We start from the raw sequence: 24,107 nt of genomic DNA, 5'->3' as shown, positions 1-24,107 counted from the left end.
GCTGCTGCCACGTAGGCTAATCAATACCATTTCTCTGTCGCTTTGCTCTGGAGAGGTCATGTCTGTTCTCTGCAGGAGAGTGAAGTGACAAAACACCCTCGTTAAACCTCCCCTGTGATGTGGCGCTCCACGAATGCTCTATTTGTTGTGGTAACCGGAATCCAAGATGGCTGACAGCTCTTCACAACCCTCATAAAGAAGACTGGAGGGTTCCATGGAACATTCACTGCTTCTCCAACCTCTAGACGTTCACTGACTGTCTTGTGGAGCAATGCTGTGAAATGTAAATACTTACTTGCCTAAAATGATTTATTAGAGCTATGTAAGCTAAAGCTATGTCAATAGCTATGTAGCCTATGCGGAGTTGGAAGAAACTGGAAGACACAGTCTCGTCAGACTAGTTCCGTTTCCCCTGAAAACCGGATGTGGGGACTCCGCTCAGGTGTTTCTTTACTGCCTGCTGCGTTAGCTACTAACCTATGTGATATATCACAAAAACACTGTACTTTACAAACATGTAAACAGAACACAGAGCGCTGAGGTACAGTACACTATGATGTTGGTCATGTCAGATACGCAAGTCTGTAACCTCATGAAAGCCTATGGGACAGTCCTCACCCAAACCAATCATGGAACATAATGTTTTCAAGCTATTTTATATCGTCCAATCAGGAGTATTCGATAACAGACAGACAGATAGCAATTATAGGTATCAGGGTTAACCATGAGTTGATGATGATGATGAGAGCCAAGGTCATTTAGAGGGAGAGGACTGCACTATAACGCTTTGCTACACTACAAGCGGTTTAATGTCTTTGCCACATTCAATTAAACAAGTTGACAGGCAACAGTTGCAGTGCTTCAAGGACATAGAGCAGGGATAATTATGAATAATTACAAATAATTTCTAGACGGCAAATTGACAGCAAGAAGCCCCAAAAAATATGTTTGTCTAAAACATAATACTTTCAAACCTTGCTTTCATTTGTATATGATCACGTGTCTCTCTATTTTGTGTGGGAATACTTGAGAACAGATTTCTTAAATTAAAATCACTTGGAGCTGATTTCCTGGTGTTTTTAGTCTATTATGTCCCCAGAAAACTTTGAGGGCCAAATAAAACCATGCGCGGGCCAAAATCGGCCAGTTGGGAAACCCTGACAGAGGCTGGGGCTAGGTTGAATATAGATTTAAAACAGTGAATTGCCGGATAACGTGCAGAACTTACAAACAATTGAACAGAGTGGTATTAAGATAGATTAACAACAAAGATGTTATTTGCCAACCTAGAATATCACCTATTCAATCTATATACATGGGTGAGTTGTTTAATTTGAATTGACCAATTCAATCACACATGCTGCAGCAGCTGTTAAATGTACTTTACATTGACTTTGTGTGGGTCCAGAGACTAGAAGGCTGTTTAGATCTGGCCCTGCGCCCCCACATTGGCAAAGGCTCAAGGCCCTAACAAGCCATGTAATGTCTTTACACCAAAGCTGTGGCTTCATATAAATCCTGTGCCAATAAATTAAACGGAGAACTGAGAGCTAAAGTCTACAGTACTTAGGACCGGAGCCTTTAAAATACAGCCATTTTGCTTCCACTTGTATAAGGCACGGTTGGAAGCTTGTCCAGTATATTGTCCTAGAAATACATTTTTTCTTCTTCTGCTATATCTGCAACAAGGAGCCAAATATCCAGCGTCAATAACTATCACATGGGTATCTCATGTTGGCAGTGGTCAAGTGTCTCAATCCAGCAAACCGGTAACATTCCCAGAACATTAGCTAAGATTCCCATTAAGTTCTAGTTAGGGTTTTATCTAACATTAAGATAACATCCCAAAAACATTCAAATAATGTTTTTTTTTTAAATGTTTAAAACGAAATATCCTTGAAATATTCCCCTAACATTTACTAAAATGTCGTGCACAACATCTGTAACAACCACCAAAGTACATTCCCCAAAAGTTATCACTAGGTTTCTAGATAATAAGACAATGTAGCAGTACTATTGTCCAAGCAAACCAAAACTGGTCCTGTAAAAGTTCCCAGAACATTAGTTAGGCTTCGGGCAAATGTTCTCAAAAACTGTCCAGTCGTGCTGATGATTATACAATGATTATACAATATTTATATAAAACATTTGCCTGGTGTTGCAAGAACGTTCCCAGAACACATTTTGTCATAAAATACAGTGTTACAAGTACACCTCATATGAAGAGGATGGGAACATTTGAATAACTCAGAAATTGTGTTGTGTCCTGATTGACCATATTAGACAACTAAAAAAAAAACGCTACAGCTATCTCTTGTTGGTGCAGCGAGTTAATGATGTGAATGCAGAGCTGAAGACTGCAGGTTTAATTCCATCTTCTTTTACCATGTTTTCTTTAGACATTTAACAAAAAATTGAGGCTCAGATATAATCTACGAAAAGATAGGATGTCTTTATTCCATCCAGATGTTTTCTAATCCAGTCATAAATGCAGAATTTAGACAAACTGTACAAAATTAAACATTGTGTAAAATTGTACTGTTCAACTTTTTTTTTTTAAACACACCCGATATAATTCCTACTTTTGAGATGCTTGATATGTTCCCCCCCCCCCCCAGACTTATTTTACATAATCTGAAAAGCAAAAGTGAGCCTAGATCAGCAGTCAGTCCTGGATACCTTGTAAATGTTGGCCCAGAAGTATGCAGCATAAAAAGAGGATGGGTGAAGTGATGGTGAATAACACAATTAACATTATTTCCCTGGATGAATTACATCAGCAGCATAGCATCCTGCATCCCACTGCTGTTTTACCTCTGAAGCTAAGCAGGGTTGGTCCCTGGATGGGAGACCAGATGCTGATGGAAGTGGTGTTGGAAGGCCAGAAGGAACCACTGTTTCCTCTGGAAAAAAAATAATAACCCAACGCTATAATAATATCCCAAAGCCCTCAGCCAGTAATTGGGGCATTACCCTGTGTAGGGTGCAGTTTTAAGGTGGGATGTTAAACGGTGTCCTGACTGTGGTCACTAAAGATCCCACGGCACTTATTGTAAAAATAAGGGTGTTAACCCTGGTTTTACGGCTAAAGTCCCAACCTGGTCCTCATACCATCATGTTCACTTAATCCCCAGCTTCCTATTGGCTCATTCATATTTTCCTCAGGTCTTTGCTGTAAATGAGAATGTGTTCTCAGTCAACTTACCTGGTAAAATAAAAATTGCAAAAAAAAAAAGGAAGCATGGAATTCCTGATTGACCACCCTGCCATGGCTATACTGAAAAAGAAGATGAACAGTGGCAAGAAAAAGTATGTGAACCCTACGGAAATACCTGGATTTCTGCATAAATTGGTCATAAAATTTGATCTGATTTTCATCTAGGTCACAACAATAGACAAATAGATAGTCTGCTTGAACTAATAACACAGAAACAGTTATACGTTTATGTCTTAATTGAACACACCATCTAAACATTCACAATGCAGGGTGGGAAAAGTATGTGAAGCCTTGGATTGAATAACTGGTTGACCCTCCTTTGGCAGCAATAACCTCAACCAAACGTTTTCTGTAGTTGTGGATCAGACCTGCACAACGGTCAAGGGGAATTTTGGACCATTCATCTTTACAAAACTGTTTCAGTTCAGCAATATTTTTAGGATGTCTGGTGTGAACTGCTCTTGAGGTCATGCCACAGCATCTCAATCAGGTTGAGGTCAGGACTCTGACTGGGCCACTCCAGAAGGAGTATTTTCTTCTGTTGTTGATTTACTTCTGTTTTGGGTCATTGTCCTGTTGCGCCACCCAACTTCTGTTGAGCTTCAATTGGCGGACAGATAGCCTAACATTCACCTGCAAAATGTCTTGAAAAACTTGGGAATTCATTTTTCCGTTGATGATATCAAGCTGTCCCGGCCCTGAAAGCAGCCCCAAACCATGATGCTCCCTCCACCATACTTTACAGTTGGGATGAGGTTTTGATGTTGGTACGCTGTGCCTTTTTTTCTCCATACATAGTGTTGTGTTCCTTCCAAACATCTCAACTGTGGTTTCATCTGTCCACAGAATATTTTGCCAGTAGCGCTGTGGAACATCCAGGTGCACTTTTGCAAACTTCAAACTTGCAGCAATGTTTTTTTTGGACAGCAGTGGCTTCTTCTGTGGTGTCCTCCCATGAACACCATTCTTGTTTAGTGTTTACCGCATCGTAGACTCATCAACAGAGATGTTAGCATGTTCCAGAGATGTCTGTAAGTCTTTAGCTGACCCTCTAGGATTATTCTTAACTTCATTGAGCATTATGTGCTGCGCTCTTGCAGTCATCTTTGCAAGATGGCCACTCCTAGGAAAAGTAGCAAAGGTGCTGAAGGTGCAGAGGATAAAAGACTGGCCTTGGAAATCAAACATTGCAAGTTCAAACCCTACATGTGCAGAATGTCAATGTACTGCATGCAGTGTAAAGAATATGGTTGGGTTTTGTATGATTAAATGCTGTTCAAATGTCCTATGAAGAAAATGCCATGTATCTCTATATCAACTTCAAATATGAATTGCCATTAAATCTGGAGAACAAAATTGTGGGGATGTCATCCAATCTGCTTTCTTGTGCCTTAAGTGGCTACAAATGTGCATGCTGAGAATGTTGTGGTAATAGTAGATACAAATACAATAAAAGTTTCTAAATGTTCTGAGAACCTCCAAGACCAGGGCAAATGTATATTGCTTGAATATCAATGGACTATTATGCTAAACCTAAAACAAATGTGCTATGAGCATCATAAAAACTGACTTATTTGGAAATTGTGGAACATTGTGGAAATGTTCTGTGCAACATTTTACCTGGTAAAATAAGGGTAAAATAAAAATAAAAACCTATGTGAATATCACAAAAATATTCTTGCAACAGCCCAGACAACTCTCATAGCTTAATTCAATATACTGGGAAACTTGGACCAGGTGTTCTGCCAACATTATAGGAATGTCCTGTGCAACTTAACTTAAACATTGTATGAATGCCATCACAACTGAGCATATTTTGTGTTTTGGGAACCTCTCTCTTGTAATGTACCCACACTGTTCCCAAAACCTAATTAAATCTTCTGGGAACCTTTAAAGAAATCAGAAAGTCTGTTCTGTAAACATTATAACAACATCAAAATAAAGTTTTGTGCACCCTGATACAAACATCTGCTGAATGTCAGCATAACTGGACAGTTTTAGTGTTTCGGGAACCTAGTCCGTCATATCAACACAATGTTTCTACAACCTAAAGAAAGATACTGGAAACCTTTAAAGAACAGACAATATGTGTTCTGGGAATGTTCTTGAAACATCAGGTGAATGTTTTTTGCACCCTAAAAGAAACATTAAGAATCATCCGTAAAACTGGATTTCTTAGGGGGGAGGGAACATATCTTCTGTGATGTCCCCACAATGTTCCCACAACCTAATGAAACATTCTAGTAAACTTTAAAAGAACAGATTAAATATGTTCCAGGAACATTCTTGTAACATCAGCCAAAAGCTTTATACAAACATTACATTTTGGTTTGTTGGGAAGTCAAGAATGAAATTGTTAAGAATTTACAGATCAAATTGCCAATTTCATATTGGCTTGCCAGTATAGGGAACATTTTCCTTTGCACTTTTATAAATTGGCAGCTGTTGAAATCAAAGCAAATATGGGAATAAGGTGTAGAAATGTGGTACCTTAATTTGAAAGTGCTTAGCTAGATGTCTGAATATACATTATGGGAAAAAAACTCTATCACTTTAAAAGGTTTGAGTAAATAAAAGCTGTTATTGATGGCTAGGGTTGCCTCGACTGTATTTTTCAACCTTGTTCCCATATGGCAGGTGCTTAGGCTGAGTTCAATGATCCTCAAGAGGCAATAAAAGTACTTGGAAACACATGCCCACTACACAAGTGCTGATTTCCTTGCCAACGCAGGTTTATAACACGTAGGTGCAAATGACAGGAACCCAAAAAACATGTTTTTTTTCAGAGCCTGTCTCTTGTCTTTCAGTAATAAATACTATTAATATTAAAGTGCTACAACTGTTTCTGTTGCATTTTCATCTCTATTAACATCCTCATATGTCTGTATATCTACTGTATGTCTGTCATCTCTATCAATATCCTCATCTGTCTGTATATCTACTGTATGTCTGTCATCTCTATTAACATCCTCATCTGTCTGTCTGTCTACCGTATGTCTGTCATCTCTATTAACATCATCATCTGTGCCTCCTGCAGCTGTATGAATCTTTATCCTCTGTGACACCGCATCTGTGTCTGTCTGCATCACTAGTTGTGCTGAGGAAGCAATGGATAAAGCAAATACTATTTTCATTTTATACTGTAGTGCCCATCAACTAGCTTCTAGGGGCAATTGCGAGGATCCATTGCAAACACGACAAATAAACCAAAGAAACTACATTCACTTAAATTAGGAGTAATTTCATAAAGTTTATGTCCAGGTCCATGCAGTGCTTATCTCCTCAGCTCCCCACTGAGTTGTGCTTAGATCTGTGCCCTATCCTTTAGGTTGGTGGTTCAGTGAGACAATAGTGAGACAACAGGGTCAAACCCACAACTCTCTGGTGGAGGTCTTCTATTAATTCACTGAACCTTTAGGTCTGTTAAACTTAAAGATGGAATCCGCAGTAGGAGGAAAGAGCGCCACTGGCCACCCCACCACCATTGTTATTGCTTTTGTCGATGAGATGATCAGCGTCGCGCGTGCAATGATGTCCGAGGGGCAAAAACTGTGTTGGTTGTTTACAGTAACTTCTTTGTGTCACGACTTCCGCCGAAGTTGGCTCCCCTGCCTGTTCGGGCGGTGCTCGGCGGTCGTCGTCACCGTCCTTCTAGCCACTACCGATCCCTTTTTCGTTTGTCTGTTGGTTTTGTCTTATTAGTTTCACCTGTGTGTATTTTAGTTTAATTAGCTTCCTTATATTTAGTAGGTTGTCCCGCCCTTGTTTTGTGCGGGATTGTTTTTGTGTTCCTGTCTCTGTGTTTGCACCAGATAGGACTGTTTTAGGTTTACGCACGTTTGTTGTTTTGTTAGTTTTTCATGTACAGTTTCGTTATTAAAGTACAATGAATAACAACCACGCTACTTTTTGGTCCGCCTCTACTTCACAACAAGAGAACCGTTACAGAATCACCCACCACAACAGGACCAAGCGGCCGTGGACACACTTATCGGTGGACTTTCTTACCGACCTTCCCCCGTCCCAGGGAAGTACTACGATCCTGGTCGTTGTGGATCGGTTTTCTAAGTCCTGTCGTCTCATCCCGTTGCCCGGTCTCCCTACGGCCCTGGAGACTGCGGAGACCTTGTTTACCCATGTCTTCCGGCACTATGGGGTGCCTGAGGACATCGTTTCTGATCGGAGCCCCCAATTCACGTCCAGAGTGTGGAGGGCGTTTATGGAGAGACTGGGGGTCTCGGTCAGCTTAACCTCAGGTTTACACCCGAGAGTAATGGGCAGGTGGAGCGCGTAAACCAGGATGTGGGCAGGTTTCTGCGGTCCTATTGCCGGGACCGGCCTGGTGAGTGGGCAAGGTATGTTCCTTGGGCTGAACTAGCTCAGAACTCCCTACGCCACTCCTCAACTAACTTGAGTGTGTGTTAGGTTACCAGCCGGTCCTGGCCCCATGGCATCAGAGCCAGACCGAGGCTCCTGCGGTGGAGGAATGGGTACAGCGCTCCAAGGACACCTGGAAAGCCGTTCAGGACTCACTACGGTTAGCGGGAGAACGGCAGAAGAGGAGCGCTGACCAGCACCGCAGTGAGGCCCCCGTGTTTGCACCGGGGGACAGGGTCTGGCTCTCGACCCGAAACCTGCCCCTTTACCTGTCCTGTCGGAAGCTGGGGCCGCAGTGTGTGGGGCCGTTCAAAGTCCTGAGGAGAATAAACGAGGTGTGTTACAGGTTACAACTTCCTAGGTATTACCGTATTAACCCCTCGTTTCATGTGTCTCTCTTCCGGCCGGTGGTGGCTGGTCCCCTGCAAGAAGGTGAGGTGCCTGAGGTCCCTCCGCCCCCTCTGGACATCGAGGGGTCCCCGGCGTACACAGTTCGGGGCATTCTGGATTTGAGACGCCGGGTGGGGGGCATACAGTACCTCGTGGACTGGGAGGGGTACGGTCCGGAGGGGGACATTTTGGACCCTTCTCTCCTGAGAGATTTCCACCGCCTCCACCCGGATCGCCCGGCACCTCGTCCTCCGGGTCGTCCTCGAGGCCGGTGGCGGCGTGCTGCGGGATCCGCGCGTCAGGGGGGTTACTGTCACGACTTCCGCCGAAGTTGGCTCCCCTGCCTGTTCGGGCGGTGCTCAGCGGTCGTCGTCACCGTCCTACTAGCCACTACCGATCCCTTTTTCGTTTGTCTGTTGGTTTTGTCTTATTAGTTTTACACTTTGTTAGTAATATCGCAAACGGCCATGTTTTTTTCCCCATTGAGGATTCCTGATTTAAATGTCACAACTTTACTGCAAACAATACAAATGGTTTGTCATGACAACTTTAGTGGTTGTACTGCAAGGAAACCATGAAAAAAGTCAAATAAATTATGTTGCAAAGTTTATGTTTGCCATAGCACACAGAGTTTATACAGGATGTACTGAATTAAAGGATACGGTTGCCAACTATCTAATTAGGATTTTAACACCTAGACAAAATGCCTATGTCAGCCTGATTTACACAGCTTGAGATGCACAGCTACAAAAACACTAACAAAACACATCTGGAGAAAAAAAAACTTCCCACTGAGCACCTACTGGTTGAGCACACACTGGTGATGTGGAATCAATGTGGAAAATACATTGGATTTGAAAAAGAACATTGAAATTAGGGTAAAACTTCAACTTAAATTAATTGATTTAAGCTGACAAACAGGTTGATGCATCAATCTAATTTCAACGTAATCATCAGAACTATGTATATGTTGAAAAAGTGCTGAAAATTCCACATTAAAAAAAGCTATAATATTAATACCTAGATTCAATACAACAGTTTACTGGGTGGTTGAAATGACGTAGAATTTTAGATTTGATTAGACATTTTATTTGACCTTGTTTCAATGTTGATAGTAAAATAGTTTGAATCAACATTGTTTCAACGTCGGGCTATCAACCTAAATAAAGAGGAACAGTGCCTTCGGGAAGTATTCAGACTCCTTGAATTTTACACATATTGTTACGTTACAGCCTTATTCTAAAATGTATTAAATATTTGTTTCCCCTCATCTACCTACACTCATCTACCTGACTAGTCTCCAGTCCCTGCAGCTGAAAAACATCCCCACAGCATGATGCTGCCACCACCATGCTTCACCGTAGGGATGGTGCCAGGTTACCTCCAGAAGTGACACTTGGTATTCATCTTGGTTTAATCAGACCAGAGAATCTTATTTGTCATGGTGTGAGAGTTGTTTAGGTGCCTTTTAGCAAACTCCAAGCGGGCTCTCATGTGCCTTTTACTGAGGAGTGGCTTCCATCTGTCCACTCTACCATAAAGGCCTGATTGGTGGAGTGCTGCAGAGATGGTTGTCCTTCAGGAAGGTTCTCCCATCTCCACAGAGGAACTCTAGAGATCTGTTAGTGACCATCAGGGTTCTTGGTCACCTCACGCTCAGTTTGGCCGGGCAGCTAGCTCTAGGAAGAGTCTTGGTGGTTCCAAACTTCTTCCATTTACTAATGATGGAGGCCACTGTGCTCTTGGGAACCTTCAATGCCCCATTAATGTTTTGGTACCTTTCCCCAGATCTGTGCCTCGACACAATCCTGTCTCAGAGGTCTATAGACAATTCCTTCGACCTCATGGCTTGGTTTTTGCTCTGACATGCAGTGTCAACTGTGGGACCTTATATAGACAGGTGTGTGCCTTTACAAATGGTGTCCAATCAATTACATTTTTGTATATATATATATTACACCTTTATTCAACTAGGCAAGTCCGTTAGGAACAAATTCTTATTTACAATGACGGCCTACTCTGGCCAAACCCAGACAACACTGGGCACGTTGGAAACAGGCGGTGTTCGTTTCAGCTGAGCTATAATGTCAGCACATTTAGACATGATCAGCTTTCATACTCATTTGTGTTGAATAGTTTTACACAAGCTGTATGTGAAAGTAAATTTGGAGTAAGGTTGGGTCTATGTAGGCTACATTGACAGGGGCGGCAGTGTAGCCTAGTGGTTAGAGTGTTGGACTAGTAACCGAAAGGTTGCAAGTTCAAATCCCCAAGCTGACAAGGTACAAATCTGTCGTTCTGCCCCTGAACCCACTGTTCCTAGGCCTTATTGTAAATAAGAATTTGTTCTTTAACCTAGTTAAATAAATAAAAATCTGATTTGCCCAACAAAGGACGCCATAGTTTCAACGTGTAGCTACTATCATTAATTTGTTTAGAAGTACTTACCATTATAAATAGGATGGGAAATTCATTATACACTTTTACATTTGGATATTGTCTTGTATAAAAAGGATGGTTGGTTGATTTCAAAAGTATTAATATACCGTTGAAGTAGGAAGTTTACATACACCTCACAAGGTGAGCGCTACCATCAGTCCTGTGTCATGCCAACAGTAAAGCATCCTGAGACCATTCATGTGTGGGGTTGCTTCTCAGTCAAGGGAGTGGGCTCACTCACATTTTTTCCTAAGAACTCAGCCATGAATAAAGAATGGTACCAACACATCCTCCGGGAGCAACTTCTCCCAACCATCCAGGAACAGTTTGGTGACGAACAATGCCTTTTCCAGCATGATGGCGCACCTTAAGACCTTAATCCTATTGAGAACTTGTGGTCAATCCTCAAGATGCAGGTGGACAAACAAACCCCATAAATTCTGATAAACTCCTAGCATTGATTATGCAAGAATGGGCTGCCATCAGTCAGGATGTGGCCCGGAAGTTAATTGACAGCATGCCGAAGCAGATTGGAGAGGTCTTGAAAAAGAAGGGTCAACACTGCAAATACTGGCTCTTTGCATCAACTTCATGTAATTGTCAATAAAAGCCTCGACACTTATGAAATGCTTGTAATTATACTATACTAAAATCTGAGAAAATACCTAAAGACACTGAAGCAGCAAACTTTGTGGAAATTAATATTTGTGTCATTCTCAAAACTTTTGGCCACAACTGTAACTGAGTCAGGTTTGTATTCCTCCTTGCTCGCACATGCTTTTTCAGTTCTGCCCACAAATGTTCTATAGGATTGAGGTCAGGGCTTTGTGATGGCCACTCCAATACCTTGACTTTGTTGTCCTTAAGCCATTTTGCCACAACTTTGGAAGTGTGCTTGGGGTCATTGTCCATTTGGAAGACACATTTGCAACCAAGCTTTAACTTCCTGACTGATGTCTTGAGATGTTGCTTCAATAAATCCACATCATTTCTCCTCATGATGCAATCTATTTTGTGAAGTGCACCAGTCCCCCCTGCAGCAAATCATCCCCACAACATGATGCTGCCACCCCCGTGCTTCACGGTTGGGATTGTGTTCTTCAGCTTGCAAGCCTGCCCCTTTTTCCTCCAAACATAACGATGGTCATTATAGCCAAACATTTATATTTTTTGTTTCATCAGACCAGAGGACATTTCTCCAAAAAGTACGATCTTTGTCCCCATGCGCAGTTGCAATCCGTAGTCTGGCTTTTTTATGGCAGTTTAGGAGCAGTAGGTTTCTTCCTTGCTGAGCGGCCTTTCAGGTTATGTCGATATAGGACTTGTTTTACTGTGGATATAGATACTTTTCTACCTGTTTCATCCAGAGTCTTAACAAGGTCCTTTGCTGTTGTTCTGGAAATTGTTATGCACTTTTCGCACCAAAGTACGTTAATCTCTAGGAGACAGAACGCTTCTCTTTCCTGAGCGGTATAACGACTGCGTGGTCCCATGGTGTTTATATCTGCGTACTATTGTTTGTACAGATGAATGTGGTAACTTCAGGCATTTGGAAATTGCTCCCAATGATGAACCAGACTTGTGGAGGTCTACAAGCTGTTTCTGAAGTCTTGGCTGATTTCTTTTGATTTTCCCATGATGTCAAGCAAAGAGGCACTGAGTTTGAAGGTAGGTCTTGAAATACATCCACAGGTACACCTCCAATTGACTCAAATTATGTCAATTAGCCTATCAGAAGCTTCTAAAGCCATGGGATCATTTTCTGGAATTTTCCAAGCTGTTTAAAGGCACAATCAACTTAGTGTATGTAAACTTCTGACCCACTGGAATTGTGATACAGTGAATTATAAGTGAAATAATGTCTGTAAACAATTGTTGGAATAATGACTTGCGTCATGCACAAAGGAGATGTCCTAACTGACTTGCCAAAACTATAGTTTGTTAACAAGAAGAAAAAATAATTGTGGAGTGGTTGAAAAACAAGTTTTAATGACTCCAACCTAAGTGTATGTAAAATTCCGACTTCAACTGTATGTTGGATTCACGTCTCCATCTCAACCAAAAATCTAAGTGGAAGAATAGCACTAAATCAAATCAAACTTTATTTGAAGTGCATTTAAAGTTTGATTTAGTTCTATTTTTTTTTACTTTGGAACGTGAATCCAACAAATCAATCATTAATTTGTAGACAAACCAGATATTGAATTGTGAACACAACCAAATATCAACATTTGCGTGGATAGTATATATTCTGTACATTATGAAAAAACATGTATAAGGGCTAATGGTAACTACTTCTAAACTTCCAAAGATCCAATAAACCTACATAAACCCAACCTCACTCCTTGAGAAAATGGAGACATGGCTTGTGTATGTGTGCCATTCAGAGGGTGGATGTGCAAGACAAAATATTTAAGTGCCTTTGAACGGTGTATGGTAGAAGGCACACCGGTTTGTGTCAAGAACTGCAACAGTGCTAGGTTTGGTCCACTGTATTTAAGTTTAAGTTTTACTCTAATTTCAATGTTTACAACATTGGTTCAAATGTTATGAAAACAGTACTGGTTGATTACTTTTTCAAATCAAATGTATTTTCCACATTGATTCCACATCACATTACATTGCCAAATTATGTTGAAACAACTGATTCAACCAGTGTGTGCCCAGTGGGTTCTTTGTTTTGTTTACAAAGAAAATGAATCATTAAAAACTATGCTGATTATGTAAGCCATGTGTGTCGTAATGTGGCTCTAGGGGGTGAGAAGAAAAATGGTACTGCTACAGTATGGATTTCCTTGAAAGGAGAAAGTGGAGGAAGTAAACAGATGTTTGGTTCAGACTTCAAAGTGATAAAGCTTTATTTGTATGCACTACTCTGCTCCTCTCTCTTTCTCCGAGGGAGGACAAAAGATCTGTCGAGGAGGGCCAGCCCTATTGGTCTCCCCTACAGTACCTGGTGTCCGGAAACACTATTAGGTTAAACACTCCAGTCTCCTTTTTACTGTAATCAACATATTTAGTGCTCAAGACAAAGATGGGACACGACCAGCAACTCCAGATTTTCCTACTGTGAATATATACCATTATGCACTCATCTAAACTATAATGATATGCAGTGTAATTAACACAGTATTGAGATGCCTTCTGTCTTGACTTTTTACACATTTTGTTACATATTAGAATAAGGCTCTAACGAATTAAATATATTTTTTATCCCCCGCATCAATCTACACACAATGACTAGGCTGCCTGAAAAAAAGCAAAGATAATGGAATTCATTGCCCTTGACAATCAACCAAATCAAATCAAATCACATTTATTTATATAGCCCTTCGTGTAGAAGCACCTGCAGAAACCGTTCTGTCGTGGGTGATGATGGCTTTCGCCGACTGGTCAAGCACCGGTACACACTACCAAGTACTCTATTGGAGTTACACAGTAACAGCGTCACTGCTATTAGCTTCACAACATACATACTATGGAACGCTGTTGAGGTATTTGCGTGTAAAAAAATATACAGTAGCACTGTCAATGTGTTTTCAATACCGGGTTGGTAATAAAAGCATAATTTGTTTGACTGCAACTTCTGGGGTAGCTAGCTTTAGATTGGTACCTAGCTAGCACCAATTCAACCGGCCTGAAAACAATGACCAGTAGAAACTGCAGTCATTTTCATTATTCTTAGCAGTGATTTAGGAATCCTTGTGAGAAACTATTAGCTAGGTTGCCACTTGTTCGCCTATTGAAATTGAACTTCAGTTCATTAAAATAAATAGTTAGTCAGCTACTTAACCCTGTTGTAAAGCGAATGTTACAAGCTGCTAGTTAGCTTCATCTGGCTAGTGAGGCTCGACTGGACCGGGATATGTGTTGTGAAGCTAGCCACAATAAGGATTAATCACACTAGTGGATTTGGGGGTTTGCCTTCAAAATAAAAGTATGTCATTGACAGTGATGCAAATTAATAAAAATAGTAGAATTATGCCATACCTTTATTTTGAAGGCAAACCGAAATGTCCACTGTTGTGGCTAATCCTTATTGTGGCTAGCTTCACATAGATGGGTCCGACCACCATTACTCAAATAAGAACTGTCTTATAAATTAGGGTTATTTTAGATGATGACGCCTAGCTATAGGTTAGCTAGCTAACTATAGTTACTTAAACATATGTCGTTTTGCTTTGTTTTTGGGGAAGAACATTGTTTGCATCCATGAGCTAGCTAGCTTTTTTTTATGACCAGCACTGTACGTGCGCGAGACAACTTCACTAGCATAATAGCATACCTATCGACGAATCGTTGTGACATGAAATACGAGTGATAGTTATTACACATTGATTACACTATGTAAAAAAAATTATGAACGTGTTAAATTATTATGTGACGTGCAGTCATGTCAGGTCCTGATTGGTCATCAAGCTTAATTGACACGTCAAAGTGTTATTTGACACGTCAGATCGTGTTAAATAGTATATTTTTTGACACGCAAAGACCCAAACGCCGTTCCATAGCAAAGACCAAATGGCGTTCCATAGAAAATGGTTGAGAATGAAATGACCTAACAAATGAACAACGAAACAGCACAGCAGGTAAGTGAAATAAATAGGTTTTGATTATGTTTTACTGGTAAATGGGGACATATGTAAATGCCAACAAAATAACTTTTTGTTCAGTGTGGTGTGAGTGTGTAACCTTTATTTACATAGGCAAGTCAATTAAGAACAAAATTCTTATTTACAATGACAGCCTACTCCGGCCAAACCCGGACAACGCTGGGCCAATTGTGCACCGCCCTATGGGACTCCCAATCAGGGCCGGATGTGATACAGCCTGGATTCGAACCAGGGCCTCTTGCACTTAGATGCAGTGCCTTAGACTGCTGCGTCCATGTGTGTGTTAACTATTTAAGTGTACTAGAATGCTTAAAAAGGCCGCTAAAATGATAAATATCGGTTATCGGTATCTGTTTTTTTTGGGGGCGCAAAGGAAAATATTGGATATCGGTATCGGCCAAAAATGTCATATTGGTGCATCACTAACAATAACCCATAATGACAAAGCGAAAACAGGTTTTTAGAAATGTTTGCAAATATATTAAGAATAAAAATACCTTATTTACATAACTATTAGACTTGAAATTTGTCCATACTGTTTCCATTAATCATCCTTGAGATGTTTCTACAACTTCATTGGAGTCCTCTGGTAAATTCAAAGCACTGCAGGAGAAAACCTAATTCAGTTCAAGCTTCTGTAGTTATTAACACTGTATCAAAGAGGGGAAATATATCAAGTGCAATACATTCACTTTCAGTTTTTTTATAAAACACTGGGTCCAATTACCAGCGATGGTTCTGTTAAGAGTGCTAGGCGAAAAACGGCATAAGAACTAATGTTGACCTAAGGAACAACCCACGCAGCACCTTAGAATATGAAAGGATTCCCTCATGGTGTGCTGTACGTAGCTTTAGAAAAGTCTTCTGCAGTCCCAGGCTCTAGACAGCACAGATGGCATGTGAGATGTGCCTGATATCCCAACCCTCTAAAATGCTATTTAACTTTAATGGTTGTTCCTAAGTGTGAGGCGCCTCACGAATCCATTGGTTCATGTCCATCGTCTGGCCGTAGCCAAATGGTGTTCAACAGCTTCCTATCCACATCTCCTGTCCCTCATGAACACTGATCTACAGTATCAGAGAGGATTTAAGAGCAGAGAGTAATACAGTACGTAGGAAAGCCATCTAGTTCCTCCTCAACGTATCCATGGTCCATCAATAACGAAGAGAGATGGGGAAGAGAATTGGGACACAGCTTTAACATTTGAGAGCCCTTAAGCAGACTAAAATACCCCACAACGTGTTCCCAGAATTCACCACTGACTGACGCAGTTATTGGTTCATTGACGGAAACACACGCAGGGTGGTACAGAGAGGCTATGAGAGCCTGAGGGGCTGACAAACCCGAATTGCTGCCCTCTCCGACACAGACATTCCTGGAGTTAATTTGGCAAATTACAATTCAAAAAGCTGATCTAGACTTGGAGCAAGGCCAATGTAAACGCACAGTGGTCAGAAAAGATTTAGAGGGATATTATCTGGATTGGACTGGGCAAGGCTAGGCTGCCCTTGAGGTATATAGTAGACTAGACAACAGGCAGCATACCTCGAGAGGGAAATTCTTTACCTTTCCTACACATTTCGATAAAAAGAAAAGTTCAACAGTAGACTGAAGTGCACTTGAACCTCAGAGAAATGCACTGGGTCTGTTGTGCCAGGTCGTAATTGCCATAAAGACGACATTGTTCTTAATTGACCCACCTGGTTAAGTGAAGGTTAAAAAGTGGGGTGCTAGTTTAGCCTATCCCTGGTTAACATCTCTCTAACACAGTGTATATGTTGAGGAGCATCCTGGAGGATCCATTATAATGAACCAACCTCTGAACCACTAACTTTGGCAGGAAATGGCTTTTTCCATATTCCTGCTGACTCTCTCCCCACCCCACACACCTCTACTCTTCAAAGCTAGGGTCTCTCTCTGACAAGCTCTGACTTAATTCAGTTGTGAAAATAGACCATTAGAGGAATTGCAATCAAACAAATGCAAGCAACTGCAAGGGCATCAGGGATAAAAACACTGATGGAACACTTCTTTTGAGTATCCTAAAAAGTGGCAGTTGATTTTTATGCAACGCTGAGAAAATTACATAATCAAAAACATAGATTTGTCCCATTTCTCTGTCTTTGATGTGTCCTGGCAGTGCAGCATTCCTTGTCTTAAATATTATTTTACAAGAATTCTATGATATACATAAAAAAATTGAAAAAAAAAATTGAAAAAAAAATAAAATCAGAGCTGAGTGCGTCCACAACACACATTGCCATTCTGAGCTATGTTGATTAACCAGAGGAGTATAGTACAAACCAGGATCAATGATTTAGCCAGCTAGATATGTTGTTTTGGTTGTTGAGTCAATTTCAAGCATATCTTTCTAAAAAATGTAAAGTTATTTCAGAATATTTCAGAATAAGTTAGCTAGTTAAGTCATTGATCTTGCTTTGTAGTATACCCCTCTGGTACCTGATCTAATAACAAGGAACACCCTCTCATGAAAACATGAATCATTATTAACCATGACAGCGACTGGAGGCCAAAAGCAGTACAGTATCAACAAACCATTGCAATGGAAAATACTGACTTGTCCTGGTAAAGGGACATGGAACACTGATAAACCGGAGCTTGCATATATGAACTGCCCTAGATTCAAAGCCCCTGTCAGAAATATATTATATAATCCAATGTAAGAAAACATGCCTTCCCTTTAGTGTAGTGGGCAATCCTTTGCATTACAATGGCATTAACCTTGGATACGGTAGCAGTGAAATTCACAGTTAAATTTACCTTGTACAATGAAGGTACATAGAGTTACTTACCAAAGTGCTTTCTATGTTCAAATTTGAGAACCAACATGGTAATAAGTAAAGCACAATATAATTGCACTTACGCCATGCATACACTACACAGACATAAGGACAAATTACATTCCAAGCCATCTTATTCATGATAGCGCTCTGTAGAAGAGGAATGGTAAACACCCTTTAAGAAATGTACAAGCCTCTAAAGACCTGCAGAACCTTTTTGACATCATTCCACAGAGAAGTATGGAGACCTTTTAGCAGCTTTGGGTTCATAAAGAGCATATAACTAACTTGTTCACCACTGAAAGTCTGAGACTTTAGATTAACTTATTCTGTGAGAAATGGATAATAAACTAAATGGACTCTTTTACGCACACCTGGAACTGTTAGCATTGGCACAGGGCTGAGGAATGATGTCACCCACATTGCAGCTTAGCCTATGCTGTCCAGGAGGTGTCAAGGCTTTAGCTAATGCAAACCATTCTGTTGAACACAACAGGCTTCAGCAAATGCTAACGGTTTTGATGAACACTACAGGCTTTAGCTAACGCTAAACATTCTGTATAACAAAATAGGCTTCAGCTAATGCTAACCATTTTGTTGAACACAGTGCGCTGAGTGGATTGGCTTTAGCTACCTCTAATACTTGGGAGTCCCTAGCCTACAGTGCTTTGAGTCCTTTATGTCAAATACTGTCTATACACTATTGGTTGTGTTCCTATGAATCAAACAGTGATTCAGTTAGACCTGCAGGTGGATGAACTCCCTAACCAGTGACACATTTACCCTGTAGTCATCAAAATGTACTGCAGCCAGTCTCCAGCACCATCCATCAAGGTCCATGCTAATTATGGAGGAAAGGACTCAGGTCAAGGCCTTGAGCAAAAGGACTTCAAGGTGTTTGGAAATCTGCCTCAAAGTGACTCCCTAGTGGGCTCAAATCCAACTGGACCAAGGCAGGAAAATAAATGGAGGAACTCAAAGGGTGGGTACAGACACTTCAAAGCAGCCAATTGACTCTATTCCTTTAGGCCTCTATGGCATGGGGTTTCACTCACACCCAATGTGAAACCAATTGCTTTCTGATCCCCGTTTCTCCTCCCCTCTGAAGAACACATGAGTCCCATTAGTGCTTTACTGTCTGGGCACACCATTAAAGCCAGGATGTCAACCTCTGTTACTGAGCCTGTCTCTCTCTCTCTAGAGGCTCATGAGATGGACATGACAAAACCTCTCATTTCATTCTGCTGAAGGGACAGTAAAACTACAGGTTTCCTTATGCTGCATCAGCTAAAACTGGTTCAGTTAATTGGTGAGATGTGCTTTGATGTTATAGTGCAAGGGTTTGTGAGAAGCCTTAACTGCGTCAAAGTGTAGCGGCAAAAGTAAACATTGACATCATATCAAGTAAGACCATCATCAAGTGAGGCCATCCTCAAGAAAGACAAGGCCATCCTCAAGTAAGGCAAAGCCATCCTCAAGTAAGGCAAGGCCATCCTCAAGTAAGGCAAGGCCATCCTCAAGTAAGGCAAGGCCATCCTCAAGTAAGGCAAGGCCATCCTCAAGTAAGGCAAGGCCATCCTCAAGTAAGGCAAGGCCATCCTCAAGTAAGGCAAGGCCATCCTCAAGTAAGGCAAGGCCATCATCAAGTAAGGCAAGGCCATCCTCAAGTAAGGCAAGGCCATCCTCAAGTAAGGCAAGGCCATCCTCAAGTAAGGCAAGGCCATCCTCAAGTAAGGCAAGGCCATCCTCAAGTAAGGCAAGGCCATCCTCAAGTAAGGCAAGGCCATCATCAAGTAAGGCCACTTTATAAAGAGTACATCATGTCTTTGTTTCTTCTGGAGGGCCTAATATGCATAATAGTCAAGAGGCAGCTCTGCGAACTTCCACCACACCTCATTGTGAAATACACTTACAGAAAAAAGCCAAATTGAATGAATCTCATAACAAGGGCTAGATGAAAATCGTTTTCAGTTCTTTTTGAAGATCTTAAGGGCTGTGCGTGCAGGGTTTAGCACTCCTAGCACTCAATTTTTAGAGGTTAAACAGCTGACTCAGGACTCTGTGCAGCTGGCATATGTCTTTCCATTAAAGTGAGCTGGATAATTAATAAAGAAGTCTGAGAGACGTTCCCCCTACAAAAGGCAACATTCTGGCCCCCAGCCTAAACCAACAAAGGGAGAAAAAAAACAGGCCTCTCTGCAGGCCAAAGCAAGCCTCCAGATGGGGCTAAGGCACAGTTGGAAGGCTGTGGACAAAGAGGGAGGGGAGAGAGAGGGAAAGATAGGGAGAGGAGGTAACATGAGGGAAACTATCAGGATGAGGGAAAGACAGGAAACCCAGACTGAGAGGTGAAAATGGAAGTGCTCATGTTGATGCTGGCCGGAAAGTGTGCATGCATGTGCATCTCTGTGTGTGAGTGCGTGCATGTGTATGCATATGCATGTGTAAGTTGGTAACTCACCGCTCTCGCTCTTATCGATGACGTCCACCAGTTCGCCGGCCTGCAGGCTGATTTCCGCTGGCTCCTGCTTCTCATAGTTGGCCACCACCATGTACTGCTCCAGTAGCATAGGATCCGCACCATCCAAGCCTGGGGTTGATGGGAAAAAACAAGCTGTCAGCCAACTCCCGGGCATGGGTCCGCGAGAGCGACTGCCGGGCACCCGCTGTGCCATAGGCCAATTTGTCAGTAGACCTTAGCCAATGGGAACACACGCTGGGCTCAGTGCATCTTCCCAAGAGTCTGGCCATATAGCTGGATCCCCCACCAGCCCAAAACCAGGGGCAGTGGAGAGTCTAAAAAGAAAACTAAAAGTCCCCCCAAAAACATCAAGCAGTTAGCTGAAGAGAATCCATTCTATGATGTTGGGGGGCCTCATCCATTGTCCAAACTTGAGATAAAAAAATAGGAATAGATGGGTTTAGTTAGAGAAAGAGAGAGGAGAAAGAGAGGAGAGCAATAGCGAGACAGAGCAGGAGCAGCAGCAGTTTATAGATGGGACAGTGTAGTGGGATAGAGGAACGGTTTCCCCTGGAAAATAAACACTGCTAAAAAGCCTCCTTCTCCTCCTCGTTGGGGCTGGAGGAAGAGTAGGGGGGTTGTGTACGCCAATCATAAGAGTCGACACCAGAGGCCTTAAATAGAACCAGATGAGTGGGCTGGAGTTGAGCTCAGGAGGCCAGGCCTCAGCTGCTATGAAACACTAGAACACAGGACTTTCATTCAGCATAGCCAATGGAAAGCTTCTTTCCTGCCCTCTCTGGGTTAACCATCTAAGCACCAGAAATGACTTCATTTTGACAATGTTGTTCAACAAGACCATAAATTTATCACTTCAAACATCCAAGAATGTGTCACTATTATAGATGAGGTTGCTCTTACACTGTGATGGCAGTTTTGCAGGGGTTTATTTCATATATCTGGCTTTTACACAAACTGTGCAGTCCCTGTTGCATTGCATGGCATTGGTGTTTATTTTATAAATCTCATACCATAAAGCAAGTTTGAACCAGAGGATTGTACCAAAGACTAAAGCACACTTAATATGCACAGACAGGTATTGTAAAAAATATAATAACCTAAACTTCAAAAGGAAAGATCATTGGAGATAATTCTCATTTTCAAAAACGAAGCACCTGTTGCATGACTTCAAAACAGGAAATAAAATCTTCCTAACAAATTGACCCACATACCACCGTACACTGAATCTTAAAAACACTCCAAAACATCTCCAGCTGCAGAGAACCCCGTTTAGGAGCAGAACTAACATGTCCGCTGTACCCTAGAATCAGAGACTGCTGAGATGGAGTTCACACATTACTGACAGCTCAGACTATTCACAGAGTTCCATAAAATAAATAAAGTGTCATAAAAAGAGGAGAGAAGTGATTCACAGATCACATAGAGTAACAAGACAGTATACAGCACATACTACGTTATCTGGATGAAAAACCAGGATATCCTTTGGCCTAAACTCCAAGCTGCTTCAAGGCTTGCCTGAGTAAACAGACGTGTAGTTTAACTGCTAACAGACAATTCAAGTATATGGATACTAAAACAGAGGATACAAAGAAAATGCAATAACATTGTCAATATACTGTTTCTCTCTTAGATGAAATCAATTACAGTATTTAGTGAAAAATAAATGAAATAGTGGAGTTCCTGTCCCACATAAGAGAAATGTATACCAAACAAAATGTTAAACTAGATGAAGCCAAATGCGTCTAAATTAATAGATTATTCAACCTGTGGTAAACTCAGTGTCTGGAACATTGTAAAGAGAGCTCTATCTCAGACAATGGAAAATAGTGTAGCATGATTCCAGTCCAATAAAGAAGATTAGATAAGAAGTGATTGATACTGCTTGGATTAAGCTGCCAGTATAAAAGAGAGGACCTGATGACAGCTGCCAGACTAAAGATGAACATTTCCGTAAATTAGGATTATATTCACATTCTAGCAGAAACATCAAAACACTAATAAATCAACCGGATGAGTTCAGCTTCAATAGCATTCAAAATACTAACCCTGCCAATGAGTGAAGTTGAACCAGTGTGGTTCCTTTTGTGGTTTCCATTGCTTTTTCATTATTCACACAGTTATTTTCTCACCGCGAGGTTGGGCGCAGAAGCATTGGAAAGTTAATATTAGTTAAAATTTGAGTGCAGATCACTCAAGGCATTTTAATAACCTGTCGGGAATTGTAAAAAGGATGGTGGAAGACAGAGGAAGATTAATCCCATCTCTTAAAATGTTTGGACACCATATTGTAAAAAAGAAAATAGAAACAAGTTCATGATGTCATTTCCTGGTGAATATATACAGTGGCTTGTGAAAGTATTCACCCCCCTTGGCATTTTTCCTATTTTGTTGCCTTACAACCTGTAATTAAAATAGATTTTTGCAGGGTTTGTATCATTTGATTTACACAACATGCCTACCACTTTGAAGATGCAAAATATTTTTTCTTGTGAAACCAAAAAGTAGAAAACTTGAGCATGCATACCTATTCACCCCCCCAAGGTCAATATTTTGTAGAGCCACCTTTTGCAGCAATTACAGCTGCAAGTCTCTTGGGGTATGTCTCTATAAGCTTGGCACATATAGCCACTAGGATTTTTGCCCATTCTTCAAGGGAAAACTGCTCCAGCTCCTTCAAGTTGGATGTGTTCCGCTGGTGTACATCAATCTTTAAGTCATACCACATACCTCAATTGGATTGAGGTCTGGGCTTTGACTAGGCCATTCCAAGACATTTAAACGTTTCCCCTTAAACCGCTTGAGTGTTGCTTTAGCAGTATGCTTAGGGTCATTGTTCTGCTGGAAGGTGAACCTCTGTCCCAGTCTCAAATCTCTGGGAGACAAACAGGTTTCCTTCAAGAATTTCCCTGTATTTAGCACCATCCATCATTCCTTCCATTCTGCCACCCCCATGCTTCACTGTGGGGATGGTTATCTCGGGGTGATGAGAGGTGTTTGGTTTACGCCAGACATAGCGTTTTTCTTGATGGCCAAAAATATCAATTTTAGTCTCATCTGATCAGAGTACCTTCTTCAATATGTTTGAGGAGTGTCCCACTTGCCTTTTGGCGAACACCAAACACGTTAGATTTTTTTTTCTTCCATAAAGCCCAGCTCTGTGGAGTGTACCCTTAAAGTGGTCCCTATGGACAGATACTCCTCAAATCTCTGCTGTGGAGCTTTGCAACTCCTTCAGGGTTATCTTTGGTCTCTTTGTTGCCTCTCTGATTAATGTCCTCCTTGCCTGGTCTGTGAGTTTTGGTGGGTGGCCCTCTCTTGGCAGATTTGTTGTGGTCCCTATTCTTTACATTTTTTAATAATGGATTTAAATGGCGCTCCTTGTGATGTTCAGATTGGGATACTTTTTATAACCCATCCCTGATCTTTACTTCTCCACTTCATTCCTGACCTGTTTGGAGAGCTCCTTGGTCTTCATGGTGCCGCTTGCTTGGTGTTGCCCCTTGCTTAGTGGTATTGCAGACTCTGGGACCTTTCAGAACAGATGTATATATACTGAGATCATGTGACACTTAGATTGCACACAGGTTGACTTTATTTAACTAATTATGTGACTTCCGAAGGTAATTGGTTGCAATACATGTTATTTAGGGGCTTCATAGCAAAGGGGGTGAATACATATGCACACACCACTTTTCCGTTTTTATTTTATATTTAAAAAAAATGAAACAGGTTATTTTTTTCATTTCACTTCACCTTTTGGACTATTTTGTGTATGTCCATTACATGA

General features: G+C 41.3%; 1 protein-coding gene across 2 annotated transcripts in view; it reads right to left on the bottom strand.

Annotated features, from left to right (window-relative positions):
* The window catches only part of LOC110529112 (SH3 and PX domain-containing protein 2A), a 95,545-nt gene that overhangs the window by 23,619 nt on the left and 47,819 nt on the right, over positions 1-24,107 (bottom strand). For both annotated transcript variants that reach the window (XM_021611240.3, XM_021611249.3), the window contains exon 7: positions 20,300-20,428. In XM_021611240.3, coding sequence (XP_021466915.1) covers positions 20,300-20,428 — 129 coding nt within the window. The remainder of the gene's footprint in view (positions 1-20,299; positions 20,429-24,107) is intronic.

The sequence above is a fragment of the Oncorhynchus mykiss genome, chromosome 1 (assembly GCF_057628025.1).
Source record: "Oncorhynchus mykiss isolate SJ-2025 chromosome 1, ASM5762802v1, whole genome shotgun sequence".
Classification (NCBI taxonomy): domain Eukaryota; kingdom Metazoa; phylum Chordata; class Actinopteri; order Salmoniformes; family Salmonidae; genus Oncorhynchus; species Oncorhynchus mykiss.
This window is presented reverse-complemented; position numbering and strand designations above follow the sequence as displayed.